Source organism: Neopelma chrysocephalum, unplaced genomic scaffold (assembly GCF_003984885.1).
Source record: "Neopelma chrysocephalum unplaced genomic scaffold, ASM398488v2 Primary Assembly neopelma1_66, whole genome shotgun sequence".
In the NCBI taxonomy this organism is placed as follows: Eukaryota; Metazoa; Chordata; class Aves; order Passeriformes; family Pipridae; genus Neopelma; species Neopelma chrysocephalum.
This window is the reverse complement of record NW_020897725.1, coordinates 8,416,341-8,434,125: the sequence shown is the minus strand read 5'-3', so window position 1 is coordinate 8,434,125 and position 17,785 is coordinate 8,416,341. Positions and strand designations below refer to the sequence as shown.

Here is a 17,785-nt window from a genome sequence, read left to right as displayed (position 1 = left end):
AAAACTTCTACCAGGCTTAATTTGACATCTAGAAACCAGACTTGTTTTTTGAAGCTTCAAGAAATGTGAAGTATCTTTTCCCGGATGCTGTAGAGGTTAATGACTTCAGCCACTTTTTGTGTCACCAAAAGTTAGTGCCTACCATCACATCGGTGCTTATACCTTTCCTCAAAGAGGAAGGTGGGACAGGTAAGTATTTTGCCTCCATTTTGGTGGTGGTTTAGAGCAGAAATTACAGAAAATTGAAAGCAAAACAGTTTGATTCTGTATGCTTGAAAAAAGGAATGGAATTGAAATGTAGCTTCCTTTTCTCCTTCCCAAGAGAAGGTTACACTGTGTAAAGTCAAGTATACTACATTATTGCAAAACAGGAGGAATCTGAATGGGAAAAGTATTCCATCATTTTGACACATCCCTATTTATGCTTAATTGCCTAGATAAATATTGGTGGTAAAATCCAGTCACTGCAAGTATTGTGCTTGCCTTCTGGTGACTGTGATGATTTTTGGCTTACATGCAAAGAATGCACACTATTTCTTAATTAAAAATAATTGTATGTTACATGATTAATGCAAAGATACATTTGTCTTTTAATATTTTTTCTAAGTTCCGCTTTATGCTTGAAATGCCTCAAGAAAATTGGCCTCTTTGTGATGTTTGTCTGCTACAATTTTTTACTGTCACGGCAGATGAATGTATTTGGCTATAGAAATTTCTGTCTTTAAGGAGCAAGTTAAATGATTCCTTTTAAAATTTACCAAAAGTCAGTCATGTAAACTTGTAGTAGTGACTACACTAAGCAAGAAAAACCTGTGTGTTGACTTTGTTCTGGAAGTTGCTAACCTATATGGTAACATTTAAAAAAAAACAGTGCAAGACTACCTGACTTACCATAGTTGTGTTGATGTTTTTAATTCCCCCACATTGCCACGCCAGCAGATCACTGATTTGATTTAGGTTTTGTAGCACATTTCACAATAATTGAATTGGAAACTGTTAATCTTCTTTTGCAGAATAAAAATTTACCAATAGAGAATACAACAGATTGCTTAAGCACCATGGCCAGTGTGTGCAGGGTCATGCTGGAAACCCCGTGAGTATAAACAGTGCTTGTACTGGGTGTGAGTCATCTCTGTATCTCAGCCATGACTTGCGATGCATAAGGTGAAAGAAATATAATTGGGGTAATTAGGAACTATGGTGTTTTCTTTTTACCAGCCTAGTTGTTTACCTTGACATGAAACTACCTTGTCTCATTTTGCTAGCCATGCAAATCATGTGGTCTACTTTTCTGAACATATTAATATTTAAAAATAGCATGGCTAGGGAAGCTAGACAACCTCTTGGCACTCTTTATAAGTGGTTTTCTCATGTATAATTCAGAGAAATAGACTATTTGAGCATGATTGCCTAGGGCCTCCTGAAAAAGGGGCTGTGGGCAATGTGCTAGATGGTATGTCCTTGTGGGCTGGCCCAGCTGATGGCTGTAACAAAATGACAGTGCCCCTGTCTGGGGAATTAAGAGATGATTTCTAGGCATGAAGGCAGTCTGTTGTCTCCTGTACATTGGAGAGGCACTGGGAGTATGACCAAAAAGTCAGACTAAGCTTTAGTTTTTGGTTTTGGTTGGGGTTTTTTTGTTTGGTTTTTTTGTTTAGTTTGGTTTGGAGTTTTTTGTTGTTGTTTTGATTTGGGTTTTTATTTTGTTTTATCTGTTTCTTCTGTGTTCTAAATAGTTTTACATTGGTAAAATTACTTGCGCATGAGCTACATCTTATTTAAATAATTTTCTGTCCAAACACCACAGCACATTTGTTTTGAAGTACATTAAGAGCTCCAAACATTTATATTCTTACCCTTCTTAGGAATGGACTGTTCCATTGAAGAAAGCAGTTAAACGTTGTTCATTAGCTTGCTTTCTTTACCTTTTTTTTTCCCTGAGTCAGAAGTTTGGGTGTGTTTTATAGGGTGGCAGGCAAAAGTGTAGGAAGCATTGAAAGCAAAGTTAGTATGTATTGTTTCAATCTTTTTAGCAGCAGAATCCTTTTTTAGGTTTGAGAATCTTTATTAATCTTCAGGTAACTCCTTCTAAACTGTTGTCTGATTTGTAGGCAGGTTATTGAAAGGAAAAAAGAAAACTACCAAAAGCCTGGAGTTGGTGGATTTGGTTTTTTTGGGCAGGGGATTCTTTTTTCTCTCTGAGGACTTAGAGTAGACTTTTTAATCTTATTTTGGGTGTTACCAGTATGTACTCTTATCCTGTGTTTCATAGATAATATCTGTATTTTTAAATTACAGTGAATACAGAAGCAGGTTTACAAATGAGGAAACAGTATCATTCTGTCTGAGGGTAATGGTGGGTGTCATCATACTCTATGACCACGTGCATCCAGTGGGCGCTTTTGCCAAAACTTCGAAAATTGATGTAAGTTTATTGTTGCTAAATAATCTCTTGAATATTTAAATTGTGTAAAGTGTGTAGGTTCCTTTTCTGTCTTTCAAGTTCTAGTAGCGGATGTATAAGTTGGTTTGATGCTAAATGGGTAGTGGTAGCTGTGAGCAAAAATATATATTTAAGTAGTGAGAAATACAAGCTAGGCCTTCAGTCATGTAAGGGGTTGTTGTTAGACATGAAAAATCTGTTTTTATGGAATTCAGGTAGTGTCTTAAAATACTTGTAAATAGTGGTTGTGCTGAAAGATCCAAATCAGAATGACTGAAAACAACAATGGCATCTGGCTTGGTCCTCACTGTCTGGTAAATAGCTCAGTTCATAATCCACCAGCTTTCAAGTGTTTAACTTTCTACTGCTAGTTCATGAGTCTGTGGAATACATGCTGTTACTGTATGTGGCTTCATGGTTGTTTAAAATGGTCTCTTATCCTGTTGTAGTAACTACAGAGTTGGTCATTATTTCACTGACTGAGTGTAGTAATTCTTAAAGGATTTATGATAAACAAGTATTTTTGTTTACAGTTCCCTTCTTTTTTTCTTGAGGTCGATAAAGCAGAGCTTGACATGAAAATTGCATTGTCTAAAGTTATCGTAGAATGGTTTGGGTTGGAAGGGACCTTGAGGATCACCTAGTGCCAACCCCCCTGCCATGGGCAGGGACACCTTCCTCCAGACCGGGTTGCTTAAGGCCCTGTCCAGCCTGGCCTTGAACATTTCTAGGGATGGAGTAGCAGTCTAAAGCCGTTCTCCCTCATGCTATCACTCCAAGCCTGTGTAAAGTCTCTTTCCAGCAATCTTGTAGCCCCCTTTAGGTACTGGAAGGTGCTATAAGGTGCTATATATATATATAAGGTGCTATCCCCAGAGCCTTCTCTTCTCCAGGCTGAACAGCCCCAACTCTCTCAGCCTGTCTTCAAAGGAGAGGTTCTCCAGCCCTGGAAGCATCTTCGTGGCCTCCTCTGGACTCTCTCCGGCAGGCCAAGTTGGGGACCCCAGAGCTGGGTCCAGGTGGGGCCTCACAAGAGCAGAGTAGAGGGAGAGAATTGCCTCCCTTGACCTGCTGCCCAGGAGATGTTTGGCTTTTTGGTTTTTTTGTGGGGTCATGTTGAACTATTTGTCCACCAGTGCCCCCAAGTCCTTCTCTTGGGCAGCTCCCAATCCATTCTCTGCCCAGCCTGTATTTGTGCTTGGGATTTCCCTGTCCCAGGTGCAGGATCTTGCACCTGGACTTGTTGAGCTTCATGAGGTTCACACGGCTCCACTTCTCAAGCATGTCCACGTCCCTCTGGATGCCATCCCTTCCCTCCAGCATGTTGACTGCACCACACAGCCTGGTGTCATCAGCAAACTTTGCTGAGGGTTCACTCAGAATGCAGCTTTTTAAGTAGCTAAGCCAGTCTGTCATAGGAAAATATAATACTGAAAGCTTAATTCCTTTCTAATATCCAGAAAATGTCTTTATGGTTCTGCTATTTTTAAATACTTATTTTTTTCTTTTTGATAAACTGAATATAAAACATTTCTATAAACTCAGAAGGTACTAGCATGAAAAAAACTGTATCTTTTTTTTAACTCCTAGATGAAAGGATGCATCAAAGTTCTTAAAGACCAGCCTCCTAACAGTGTAGAAGGCCTTCTAAATGCTCTCAGGTACTCTTTTTTTGGTTTAGATTTTGCTAATATTTTGATGTGAAATTTCATGAATTGTCCAGGGCATTTTCTTCAGCAGCAAAGTAATCAGTCACTGTTACAGGGAAAGGTGAATGTGATTATTGCAGGCTTGTCTTCCAATTGTCTTGAGATGAGAGTGCATGAGAAAGCGAGTTCTAACAGCTGGGTTGTAAACTTGAAGTTGTCATGCTAAGATAGCTTTTTGTGTACATTACCTGCATGCAGGTTAAGAATGAGTCAGTATGGTGTGGCAAGTAACTATAAATTGTTCCTCTTTCAGAAAGTACTTAAGGCACAAGTCTCAATGCTTTTGCTTTAGAATAGATGAGGCAAGAATTTGCCATATTAATTGGAGAAGTAAGGAAAAGTTAATAATTCAGTGTATGAATCTAAAACCTGCTAATTTGGGTCATAGAGCTGTATCTATAGTCAGAAACATGTTCTTTGCATGGGTGTCCAGCATTGGAGGAGTGGCAAAAGGTGCCAAAATGTTATAGGCAAAAATGTTCTTGTCCTTACTTGGAAAAGTATCATATTACTTTGGTAACAGATAAGTGTAACTGGATGTTGTTACTCATGCACTTGCTTTGGAATGTGGAAGCTTTAGTTTGTCTTGCCTGAAAGTGTGCATTTATGATTGCTTTTTCTTATCTGTAGTGAAACTGCTTTAATTTCATTTGGCCTCTCTTTATTTTTTTTGTGTTATGATATGGTAAGAAGTGAAATAATGTGGTAAGTGGGTTCATTTGCAAAGTTGTTTCAGATTATTAATTAAATGAAAAAAATATCTACACTTAATTTGAGACTTCATGTGAGTATTTCCATGCTAAAATGATGTTGTTGATCATTTCTGAACTTCCTTACACGATCAGCCTTTGAGATGGTGATCAGTAAAAACACAAACTTCTGGAGGGAGAAGACGGCATTAGCATTTATTTTCTGGCTAGTTTATTGTGATTGCAGTTAGAAATGAACACCAGTCTTTACGGGTACCTAATTTTTCCCATCTTCGTTGACACTTGTAAAGTACATGGAAGGTATAGTTCTGGTTCTCACTCACTCACTTTGTGGTTAGCAGTGTAAATTCAGTCCATGCTCACACTGACCTTTCCCTGCACCAACCCTTTCCATCCATGGATGCTTCAACAGTCCTGGTTTCATACACTTGATTAGTCATTTGGCTAGGATGTTCAAATGTTTTTTTAAATCACTTTTGGCAATGTTAGGAAGAGATGTGGGGGTGAGCTGCTGTGTGATGGAAGCAGGTTCAAGATTATGTCATGCAAGTTAAGTCCAAATCTGAGTGATTCTGGAGGAGTGTTAGAAGTCCTCATGTTTCCTCAAGAGATGGATAATATGTTTCAAAAGCAAATGGAAGGTGGTAAGGATTTTGGAAGGAGATCAGCTGTTTGTAATTTGAAATTCATATGGGCATTGTAATCATGTTCAGCTTTTTCACATGGGCAGAGTACCAAGTACAGTAACTTTTCAGGATTTCAGAAAACCTTAGGCTGCTTGTTTATGGAAAATATAAATTACCAAAGAGTGCTGAAATCTACATTGATATTAATTTCCAAACTAAAAAGTCATTATATATTCTTCAAGTGAACAAGTAAATATCACTGCAGTTGTGGATAACGATGGAAGTGCTAATTTAACATGTTAAATTACAGAACAAGTTTTTATTTGCTTTTAGATTAGTTAGGGAAATCGGGGAAATTAATCATACAAAGAAACCAATATTAAGGATATACATTACTCTTTTAAAAATAGAGGTAACTAAGCTTTTTATAGGGATTTAAAAATGTGCTATTGTCCTAGAGAATTTTGAAGGGGAAAGGAGCTGAAATAAGCACACACGTTCTCTTGTTTTAGCAGCAGTCACTTAACTAAGCAGGAAATTAGGCTGAAAAATTATTAAATCCATTGTCATCGAGAGATCTTAGGAAGGTTTGATCACTGGAAGTTTTGAAGAGAAGTTTCTGATGCTGTTTTATTTTGTTTCCTGTGGGTGGAGACCTCAGAGTTAGTCTGATGTTAGTCTGTCACAGGTGATAATATGAATTTACTATGAAATGAACTATGAGCACAGAAGCCAGTGTCCAGCTGAGGCTTCTTTTGAACTTCTCTTTGTGCAAGGTTGCTGGGTTATAATTCTGATTGATAACAGCATTTTCTGATCAGAATGTCTGATTTGTGCTCTGGGTAACCATGGATTGGGTGGTGATCGATGGCTGAGGGTTTTGCTCTGGTACAGTCAGGTTGAACTATTAAGAAATTACATATTTGTTAAGTCAAAGTGCAGTAGCATCTCTGCTCATCTCAACTTTTATTTCTGTGTTTAGGTACACAACAAAGCATTTGAATGATGAGACTACCTCCAAGCAAATTAAATCCATGTTGCAATAACAATTACCTGGAATTCGCACCTGCTGTAGACAGTATTCTGCAATGACTGAGATGCACAGATTTATTTTTTTTTTAGTGATTGCAACTACTATCTCGTTCATTCTTGCTTTTTATTTTCTCTCTTCCTGTTTACCCTTTTTTTTTTAATCACTTTCTTGTTCCTAAGTAAGCTCAGACTTCTTTTCTGTGCCAAATCAAAGAAATTTATCAATTCTGGAAAGTATTTCTACTTTTCAGAATAGCCATCCTAAGTGGCAGCTAATTATGCGTTGCATTTGGATTTCTCTGTACTGGGGAAAGATTTGTGACTTGAACTAAATATTTTTAAACTTGTGGTTTTTTTCTTTTTTTGAAAAACTAATATTTAATATTGCTTCTTCTGCATGGCAAGACTGCCTACTTCTGCTATTTAAAAATCCCTTGATGACTTCATTTTCTATTGCAGCTTATTTTCATGTGCAACCATGAGGAAACTAAAAGCAGATTTGTTTAAATTAACTGTGTTTGTACAAAATGGTACCCAACACAAAAGTTTTTTTAAATGAGTAAAAACTGTTTTGTTTAAAAGTTACGTTTGCATTTTGACTCATTTTTGTAAGGATGTATGTTGTATGTTTAACCTTTAATAACTAACGTTAAACTGTGGTGTGTGCGTAGCAAAATTACGTATGCATGTTCATGTCAAATGATTGGCTGTGGATAAGATAATAAAATCAGCTTTCATTTTTCTAAGTGTGGTTTGATTTACCAGTATTTGAGTGAGATGTCTTCGTGCTCTTTGGATTTTTACAAAAAAAATAAATTTATAAATTTTATATAGTGAAAACTCTGCTGTTTCATTACCAGTAATCACCAGCCTAATCCACTGATTTAAGCCCAGTGTGTTTTAGGGTTCTTGCTCTCCACTCTGTGCTGCATCCCTGTCCCCGGAAATATTACTCAGAGTTTGTGGAAAGGAACTTTTTGCAATCCATATAGATCTCTGTGGATGTTGCTGATTAACTTGCATTTTGGCTACCCATGCTGACTCCTCAGTATGGTCATCAGAAATACCATTCCAGATTAGGCTCTTTGCATACCAGTGGTGGGGTGCATGCTGGTGTGTACACTTGTTGATCTAGATACTTGAACTGTGTATATCCCAGTATACTAAATAATGTTTCTTCTTTATGTGGCATTTTAGAGCAACAAGTGTTAAATAGAAGAAATTAAAGTTCTTTTGGGAGGAAAAGAATTAAAGGGGAAAATGTGCAGCTCTTCAGAAGGACCTCGGCCGGTTGGAAAGTCGGGCGGAGAAGAGCCGACTGAAATTCAAGCCAGGGCAAGTGCAGGGTCCTGCACCTGGGGAGGAGTAACCCCAGGCACCAGTACAGGCTGGGGGTTGTCCCTGGGCCAGCAGTGCCCTTGTGGCCAAGAGAACCAGTGGTCTCCTGGGGTGCATTAGAAAAACCATTGCCAGCAGGTCGAGAGAGGTGATCCTGCCCCTCTACTTAGCTCTGGTGAGGCATCACCTGGAGTGTTGTGTCCAGTTCTGAGCTCCTCAGTGCAAGAGGGATGTGGAGCACCTGGAACAGGTCCAGCTGAGGGCAGCAAAGATGACTAAGGGACTGGGCCATCTTTCTTATGAGGAAAGGTTGGGGGAGATGGGCTTGTTTCAGCCTGGAGAAGAGACGACTGAAAAGGAACCTCATTGATGTCTATAAGTATCTGAAGGGATGGTATCAAGAGGACAGAGGCAGGTTCTTCTTGGGGGTGCAGAGCAATAGGGCAAGAGGCAACAGGCAGAAACTAATGTACAGGAGGTTCCACCTGAATATGAGGAAGAACTTCACTGGGTGGCAAAGCACTGGAACAGATTGCCCAAATTGGTTGTGGAGTCTTCCTCACTGGAGATGTTGAAAAAGTGTCTGAAAGCAATCCTGTGCCATGTGCTGTAGGGTAACCCTGCTTGAGCAGGGAGGCTGGACCAGATTGACTCACTGTGGTCCCTTCCAACCTGGCCCGTTCTGGGATTTTGTGAAAATGAATTGAGAATTACTAGGGAACATCTCTGGGAAATGGCATGTTTTACCTCGAAGGGCAAACATTAGTGCACCTCATGTGCATGGTGCTGTTGTGATTATGCCTAACGTGAGTTCTGGAAAGGAGACTTGAAACCTCCAGGCAAGTGTGAGCCCCTCAGCTTTATTTGCTGGACTAATGTTTTATAACTTTACATAGCGCACTGGTTGCAATACAAGGTATTAGTGTGATCATGCTGGATTTCCTGTGGATACCCCTTCTACACCATCAAGAAATATTCTTCTTATCTTTTATTTGTTTGGTTTTTGAAAGAAGAGATCTGCAAAATTGTCAATCAGGACACTTGAAGAGTTTGAAGGAGGTTTAAGTGTGTATTGTGGGTACCTGTATGTCCCTCTCACCTGGACATTTTTTTCTTTCCTGCCAAAGATGCTTAGCCATGGTCTCTACCACAGAGAAACCAACCCAAGTGCAAGGCTTGCAGTAGGAATAAAATACTTTTTCTTTGACATAATGCTGCTCTCTAGTCCTTTTGGCAATATCATAGTTGTATCAATCTGAGGAAGGACAGAACTAGATTTGTTTAGTTCTTTTTAAAAAGAAAAAAAAATATTTCCCAGAATTGTATGAATATTACAGACTGTATACAACTGACCCTTCTGCATGGATCTGAAAGAGAAACCGTCCTCATCAGTTCATTACCCTGAGGAAAAAACAACAATTTAGTGTCGGCCTTGTTACTGTGAATACAGTTAAGGAATAATAATCCCAGGAGGAGCAAACCATCCTCCTGTCCAGTGTTACTTTTTGGAAGTAGAGCTTTCTAAAGGAAACCTGAGTTACAGAGAATGGGTTTTAAGCACAGCTTGTGTAGTTGACAGTTTTTACTTCTGATTAGAAAACACTTGAAACAGTAAATCCAGCCTGGGTGCCGTTGTGGAAGAACCAGCCATACAGCAGATTTCTTCTTTGTCTTGCCCCAGTGGCTGCCGACTAAACACAATTTCTTCAGTCGACTGTTTTGGACAGCTCTTCCTTTCTGCTGCCCTGCCAACATCTTTGCTTTTAAACATTGTTGTTCTTGTGGTCTAAGGATAATTGGAGCTTTCCTTTTTTTCCTCTGGTATTTGTGTTCTGAAGTTTCTCTGTGTAGGCAGCTGGGAAGGGAGATTAGAGCTGGCTTACCTGGAGTTGGCTGGCCCACAGCTCCACAAGCTTTCCCCCTCGTGAGCTTTCCAGGAGAAGAAAACAGGCCCTCCCAGTGTACTAGGCATCAGCTGTTTGCAGTTTTGAACTGAAACTGCTGCATGTTCCTGCTAAAGCTTTGGTGCTTGTTCCTTGCAAACCCACTTTAATCTTATCCCCTTTGTTTTAGCACTTATATGTGGCAGTGGACAGGAGAGCAACTGTGAGGCCCAGCACTAAGTATTGGCCACCAAACAGCTTCTGTGTAAGTTTTTGGGGAAAAACTGTGCTGTTTGGATGGCACCGCCCTAGTGTATGTGATACCTGGAGTCTTGGGATGCTGGGCTGGGTGGCACTTAATGGTTTAAATAAATGCTCTGCTCAAATTGGCCATCCTCCCTGTGCTGTGAGTTGGTGTAATCACCCTGTGGCTGTTGTGGGTGGAAGGCCTTCTCCTCATGGTGCTGTGTCTCTGAGTGTAAATGCTGTTGCTCCTTTCTTGTGAGTCTCAAATTCTGGGTACAGATGTGTCTCTGGGGGAAACAGATCCACAGTGGTGTGTGTGATGTGTGTCACAGGCAGTATAGAGGCTGCATGGCTAAGAATGTTTGCTGCTCCCAAGCTCTGAAATGTTTCTGCAGTTCTTTAGTAGTAGCCTACTTGAGTGGTGTTGATATGGTTCTTTAAATTTCACATAAAAAGTAAATTATGGAAATGTTTCTTCTAAAAAAGTGTACTTTCCTGTCCATGCCTTCTCCTGCTTATAAACCACATCAGGGTTTCATTTCACCAGAAATGCTGCCTATCTCTGTTTAGTTTTATAATGTTTGGAGCAGACCTGGAGAGGCAGGCCTTGAAATGGCTTGTCTTCCACAGCGGGAATGTGATTACTCTTTAGACTGCTGCTTCATTAGAAGGATACTCATCCTCCTTTTCTTTGGATTTTCTTTTCAGTGTTGTCTTACTGTCCCTAAAAACACTTAGACTTGTGAAATAACTAATGAAGTAGTGTATGCAGTCGCTGCAGGTTTATAGTTAGTTGTGGCATTTCAAGAGTGTGTCAGTGTAGAAGGTCACTGTGATGTTCCCTGGGTGCTGCAGACACAAGTAGTCACAAGTCCTGCTTGAGGTGGGAGCCATCCTTGAGGGTGCCTGTCCTGGCTGTGGTGATGGGGTTGCTTTTTTCTCAAAATTCTGAAATACCTCTGTGAAGTGGCTTTTTGTACCAAAACAGAGAACTAGCTCTGAATTACCAGGCTGTTTGCTCTTGCTTGCCCTTCTGGTCATTTTACTGGCCTAAGCCAAGTTTTCTCACCCCTTCTCCCAAGCCCGGTGTAATGCCTGGGGGCTGGTAGCAGCTCCCCATCTGGGGACAGTGGGACAAGGACTAAAGCAATCCCAGTATAAAGTTTATGGTATCAATTTGCATATGAATTTTGTAATGAATTGCTATCACATGGAGTAGTTAAAAACCAGATGATTGCAACCAACTCACTGCTCTGGATCTGAACAATGATTTGCTTCCCCACATGCTAATGACTCTTTCAGGCTGATCTCATCCTTCAGTTTTATTACTGTGATGTTACAAAGGTGCCTGGACAGGGTTACCTGTTCTGTCAAGGTTACAACACAAGAAGGGCTGGTGAGCAAATCTAACCAGGTATAAGCTGACCCTGTCTCTTGCATCTGTGCAATATTGTGGACCCTTTGTGTCATAGCTATAGCAGCGTGAAATGGGCGTTTGTGGGGTTGTATGGGGCAGTGGTAAAGTTATCTAATTACTACAGGGGTGTTACAAATTACAAGAATTGGCCAAGTAGAATTGAGCTTTCCAAGTGCTGCAGTTATTTCACTGGCAAATGCTTAAGTGCATGGTAGGCTGGCAACAAGTTACAGGGACTTGGTGTGTCATGAACATACTTACTGATGTTGCCCTTGAGCCCTGTCCAGAAGCCAGCACATTGTTGCAGGGGTCACAGGGGTTCAGTAATTGAGGTGAGGAGTTACAAGCACCTAAGGACCATGATAGTAAAGTGGGACATACAGGAGCTGTGGCCTGTCCTTCCTACCATGGGGTTCCCTCACTAAAGATGGCAAATCCCTTTTTATCCCAAGGTCTCTGGAGGAGTGTTTCTGCACGTTCTCCCCTTCCTTACCATTCAGGGTATATCACTGATATCCTCATTCTAAGAAGCAGGGAGAGCTCCTGTTGCAGGTGACATCTGTATGTGCTTCATGGCTTTGTTTTTTGCTGGTAACTATGCACACTGTGAAGTGACTGGAGCAGAGAAGAGGTGGCCTCTAGGTCACAGGAGTCTAAGGCAACCCCAAGTCAGAGCTGGCTTGGCAGGAGCATCTGTCTGGCCTGATCTGTGGCCTGGCCTACCTCTTCCTTGGATGCAGGCTAAGAAGAAACCGAGCTGTTTATTTTATTGTGGCTGCCCCATATTCTTGCATTGTGATTTCACATGTGCCCATTGTGTCAAAGTGATTCTTGAACATTGGCCAAATGACGGGCCAGTGTCCAGGCTTGGGAAAGGAGTATGTGTGCACATCCAGCTCATCCCACGGGCTGGAAATACATCCATTGTGTGAAGGAGCACATGAGACGTGTCCAATTCCGGGGTGGAGGGAGATGTTGCAGTATAAAACTGATGTCCCCATAACCAGCTATGTGACCCCTGATCAGCATTGGTGTAATTAAACACAGTGCAGGAGTGCACTGCTGAAAGACATGGCCTTCAGTAATGTGGGCATTCTAACTGAGCTACTTCCTAGCTTTAAAGCAATTCCCTTTAGTATCCTTCTATTGTTTTTAAGATGAGAGACTCTACATTCAGCTCTGTGTGTCTTTGAAATAGCTTGTGCTTGAGAGTGAAATGGTGCTTCGAGGCCCAGGATAGAGATGCTTTCTGTGTGTGGCAGCTGATTGACGGTGTCCTGGATAGAGGAATGATAGTTTAATGTCATTGGCTGATGTCACAAGGAGTTTCCTAACACCTCTCTTACACAAACGTAAATATCTTGCAAAAGAAGTGGAAGAGGGTGGCTCCTTAGAGAAATTTCATCTACACTGAATAAAGGGCCAGAGATGTCCATTAGGAAATGTTACTGAACTGAAATGGGGCAGTCTGACTGACAGGTCTTAAACTGAAGGATGCACTGCAAGTGATGTTTATGAGGTTTTCCTGCACAGGCAGTTTGAGGCATCAAAATCCAGAAACGGGTAGGCATTGGACCAAAGCATCCTCTGCAGAGCATCAGTAATAACTAAAAATATAACTTCGGCAGTTTGTAGAAAACTTTCCTTTGTATTGCATAAACCAAAAAATGCTCTCAGGAAAGCTACTGTGTATTGGGAAAGAGAAAGTGACTGTCCTGAAGATGGCAGTGATGCTCTTCTCAAACAAACCATATTTACTAGCCAAGCACTGCTGTTCTTTGAGAGTGACTGTCATACCCACAAACTCTCCCTTCTATAAATTACTGCAATATTCCTTTTCCCTTCAAAAACTCAGTGATCCATTGCTCTCCCTATTTCTCCCCCCATTTCGACACATTAACACAACTTGCTTCATGCTCTGGCTTTGCAAATGAGGAGCAATTAGTGTAGCGCCGTAATTGCATGTCTGCTCTCAAGGAGGGAACGTGTTTCAAAACTGAACAGCCCCGGACTCCAAAGTTGTGCCTCTGCTGATCTGCAAGTCTCTAAAGGATTTTGAAATATGCTGTTAATCAAAAGCTAATTAAATGTTTTAATTAGTTTTTACAGAGTGGGTTTGGTTATAGAAGGCTCTGTCTAGGTCTTTGTCATGGGAAACTCTTGCTCGGGGAGCAGAGCAGGTAGAGCAGAGTGGGAGGGTTTCAGTGAGTTGTTTTGCTGAAGGACCTTCAGCCTCACAGCCATTATCATCTTCAGTGTTTGTCCCTCTTTATCAGAGAGCTGTCTCTCATCAGTGAGGCTTTGGGAATGATGCTGTTTGCAGGGGCAGCATCAGCTGCTTTTGTCCAGACGAATGTTGTTCCACGCTTGGCCAGCTCACAACCCCTCCCACACTTTGGACTCAAATTTTCTCTTCGGGTCTGAGCCCTGGTCTCTGCAGCCCCAAGCAGCTCCCCAGCACAGAGATGGCTCATCTGAGGCTTGGGTGTGGAAACCCTTAAAAGACAGATCCAATGGGAGACCAAGCCCACCCCAGCTGCTCTGGGGATAGATTTCTTCTGCAGTCTAGGAGAGCTGGAGATCAAACCATGGGAAATTTCTGTGGTCTGAACCTAGATCAGCATTTGCAGCTATTGCTATGAAGTGCTCTGTGCATCTGTGTGTGTACATCTCTCATCACCTTCTGCATTGCTACTGTCAGTGCTGTAAGGTTACAATTAAACCTTTGCTGCAGGTAAGGGAGGAGCTGACACTGGGCACTGCAGGTTCTTCAGACTGCTGCATCTCCCTCCCACCCCTGGGCTGGGGCTTTGGCTGCATTCTTCTTCCCCAAAACTGTTGGGTTGGGGTTTTTTGAGCTGTTTGTTATTTTTTTGTTGTTTGTTTGTTTTTTTTTTTTAAATAATGTGAGTAACAACAGATGCAGCTTGAGACCACATCCAATGCAGGGAAGTTTCTGGGGTCTGATTAGCCTGAGGCTAGGAATATCCCACACTTGATTTCTCCTGTAAAGGAAGACTTTGACTCTCTGAATCTTCACTTTATTTTCAGGTCTGAGCAAGCGGCCAAGGCTGTGCTGAGACGTCCAGAGAGCAACTCCGAGGGGCTGTGTAAGGGGATTGGAATTTGGTCAGTCTACTCCGCTTCCTCCTCAGCAAGGCGTTGGAGATGGAGGAGGGCTGCCCAGAGTTGAGCACTGGGCTGGGTTTTGGGGACGTGCTGGAGGAGTGGCAGCAGGCACGTTGAGCCCTGCTTCGTATGCAGCCTGATGCTTTGATAAAACAAGCAACATGTGAGCATCAAGGAGCAGGGCTCTGGACTTCAAGCAATGTCTGTGTGACCAACTCACAGATTTGGAACAACTTTTTAAAGATTTTTTTGCAAGGATAATGTATATGCTGATGGGCACGGTGTGGGCTGTAAATGGGGAAAGCAGACAAATTTCCATTGCGGGAGTTTCTGGGGATGCTAACTGAATTGTGTTTTTTCTTCAGGAGTGATTCAGCCACTCAGCATTCCTGTCACCCCTTCTAATCAGCAGCCTCTTGCCAGAAATGCCCATTCCTCAGCCGGCAAACAACATCAGTGCTTGCTGAACCTCAGGTTTCAAGCACCAGTTTTGGATTTGGGCCAGGAGAAAGGGCTCGTAACTCCGTAGTAGCATTACTGGAAAATCAAAACCAATCAGGACACAGAGTAAATGTCACTTCCCACCCCATCAGTGTCTATTAGCGCTGTTGACCATTAGGTGCCGACTTGCAGAGGAAGAATGTTTCAGGAAAATGCACAAAAATACTTTGAATTTTTCACAGGGAGGCTCACACAGTGAACAGCAGCACCAGATGAGCTGCCCAGGACTGGTGTTGCTCAATTTCCCAAGTTCCACAGGAATCACCCTCTTCTCACTTTTTTATTTTGCTGTCTGTATGCAGCCACTAGAGAAGCTCGTTAGGTGGGCTCAGTCCGAGCGCAGGGGCTGCGATGGTTTTATGTTGTGTTGCGTGGTCTGTACCAAAGGCTGACCATTGCTCCTAGCGTTTCGGCTTGTGATTATGTGTGCACAGCCCCAGCTGGCTGACACCAGTGCTCTGGAGATGGTGGCATCGTCAATATTTGTTGGTGCTGCCACTGCACCCCCTGGTTTGTTGGTCATGACACTGCCTGGAGTGCTTTGCTTTCTATGCTTTTATCAGCTCCAGGGACTTGGCACAGGCTCCAGAGAAACCTGTCCACTCTTTTCTCCTCCAGTTCAGCCATGGCTCAGCAGGGCCCCAAAAGGATCCCAAACAGGCACATTTGACTGGGCATCCCTGCTGAGGGTCACCTACTCCCTGTGTCAGCACAGGCTGACCTGCACACCTGGGGTATTTCTGTACCTCCTTCTTGCAGAAAGAACAGACCCACCCTTGGTGAGACTAAAGCTGTAGGGTAAATCTGGCACAGCCTACTGCACGGGGGGGATCTCACTAGTCCAAAATGGTGCTGTGTGTCTCTGGACCAGCTCTGGCTGCTCCAGTACATCTGTTGTGGTTCCTGCCCTGGAATGCTGCTTTATTATAGAATCATAGGATGGTTTCAATTGGAATGGACCTTAAAGGTTATCTAGTTCAACCCAGCTGCCATGGGCAGGGACACCTTTCACTAGATCAGGTGGCTTAGAGCCCCATCCAGCCTGAACACCTTCAGGGATGGGGAGTCCACAGGCTCTCTGGACACCTCTCTGCATTCCTGCAGCATTCTTCAGCTTATACCTTCTCCGGGGCATTGGTGTGCCTGAGCCTATAATATACAAAATATCACTACGTGCTGGAGACAGAAGGTTGAGGTTTACCACTGAATTCCTTTGATGACCTGTTACAGCAAAAAAACCCACATTTGGGCAGGAGGTGAAATATTCCTGCGTTGAGGTTGTGGATCCGAGGACAGCGATCAACCTTTACAGCTGTAAGGAGCATCTCTTGTCTCTCCTCTGTATAACACCAAAACCCAGCCACTTCCACAACAAACCACTCCAAAATTCCTGCCTTGGCAGAGTGGAAGCAGAAGGGACGGTAACCTGAGCACACATAATGATGTATATAATGAGATCTTTGTATTGAGGGACACAGTCAAGGTTGGAGGCTATTGCTTTGGTCCTTAAAAAATGGGTGGTGAAAGTGAGTTTTCAAAAAAAGAAACAATGAATGGATCCAACACTGTATGGAGGAAAGAGGAGTTAAGCAGGCTGCACGTAATAATTAAAATTTCAGTGAATTGAATAAGATCATATTTTATATGAATGAGTGCTATGACCTTCCCTTATTTTTTTTAACAGTTTATCTGTAAAAGTGTTTGAGCTTTGGTCTCCTGCAGTGGGAAGCTGTTTTCTCATTCCAGCTTTCTCATGTGCCAGAAAAACACTTTAACGAATAATTTACAGCACCCAAATTGTGTGTATATATGTGTATGTATATGTATATATAAAATAGATAAGATATAAATAAATCCCAGATATTTGTAATGGACAAAATATTAATTGCAGCTCCTGGGGGGAAAAAAAAAGGTATCTATGGTAATGTTTTGCTTGTAACAAAGCATCTGATTTTAGATAATAATATATTTCTATAATTAGTGTAGAAAATCAAATGGTTATAGCAGGCAAAGTATAAGTTACAGTTGTTTTTCTAGGAATTTAGGAGCTGCAAATCTCCCTCGGACCTGCAAGTCTTCTAGCCTGGGATTTTGACAATGACCAGAACGGGGCTGACCAAGGTTGTTCCAAGAAACCCTACAACAAGCAGTTAGGTTATCCCTTATCTCAGAAAAGTTTCCATTCCTCCCCTTCCCTCTGTAATTAGAGGTTAGCTAATGCCTCTCAAATCATAGGAGTTTACATCTTTCCTGAGACTTCATTTCAAAAATAACTTTAAATATTTACTGCTGTTACTCTGGTCATGCTCGTTATTCATCAAAATGTCTAATCGTGGTGGGAGTCTTGCCAGGGCTTTGTTATCTTTCAGCTTCATCCCATTTTCCTGCTGCATGATGATCTAAGGATGAGTGAGAGCAGTAATCTGTAGAATGGCCAAATAAAGAATGGTAAGAGTTTGAGGAAATTACTGGAAATAATAAACTTTTTCCCTATATGTTTTTTCCACTTCATGTAACATGCTGTAGCAGAGCACAAAAGCACAACAATACATTTTGGGATTGTTTTTCACCCTGATAACTCTATGTTGGTGGCAATCCCAAAGCATGTTGCCCAGAGCTGGCACCTCCTGATGGGAGCTGAAATATGCTGCTGGTTAAGAGTCATCTCAGGAGCTGGGGTCCAAGCCACTTCTTCATCTTTCCTGTGCACTGAGGGCAGTGCTCGAGGACTGAGCTGCAAATAATGCCCTG

General features: G+C 41.9%; 1 protein-coding gene across 5 annotated transcripts in view; it reads left to right on the top strand.

Moving 5' to 3' along the window:
* The window catches only part of FAM49B (family with sequence similarity 49 member B), a 96,768-nt gene extending 89,408 nt beyond the window's left edge, over window positions 1-7,360 (top strand). For 2 of the 5 annotated variants that reach the window (XM_027684459.1, XM_027684460.1), the window contains 4 exons: window positions 1,014-1,093; window positions 2,299-2,425; window positions 4,034-4,104; window positions 6,471-7,266. In XM_027684459.1, coding sequence (XP_027540260.1) covers window positions 1,014-1,093; window positions 2,299-2,425; window positions 4,034-4,104; window positions 6,471-6,534 — 342 coding nt within the window. In that variant the 3' untranslated portion in view covers window positions 6,535-7,266. Of the gene's footprint in view, window positions 1-1,013; window positions 1,094-2,298; window positions 2,426-4,033; window positions 4,105-6,470 lie in introns of all 5 variants that reach the window. The other 3 variants (XM_027684462.1, XM_027684463.1, XM_027684458.1) reach the window with 2 other exon arrangements.
* The last annotated feature ends 10,425 nt before the right edge of the window (window positions 7,361-17,785 follow it).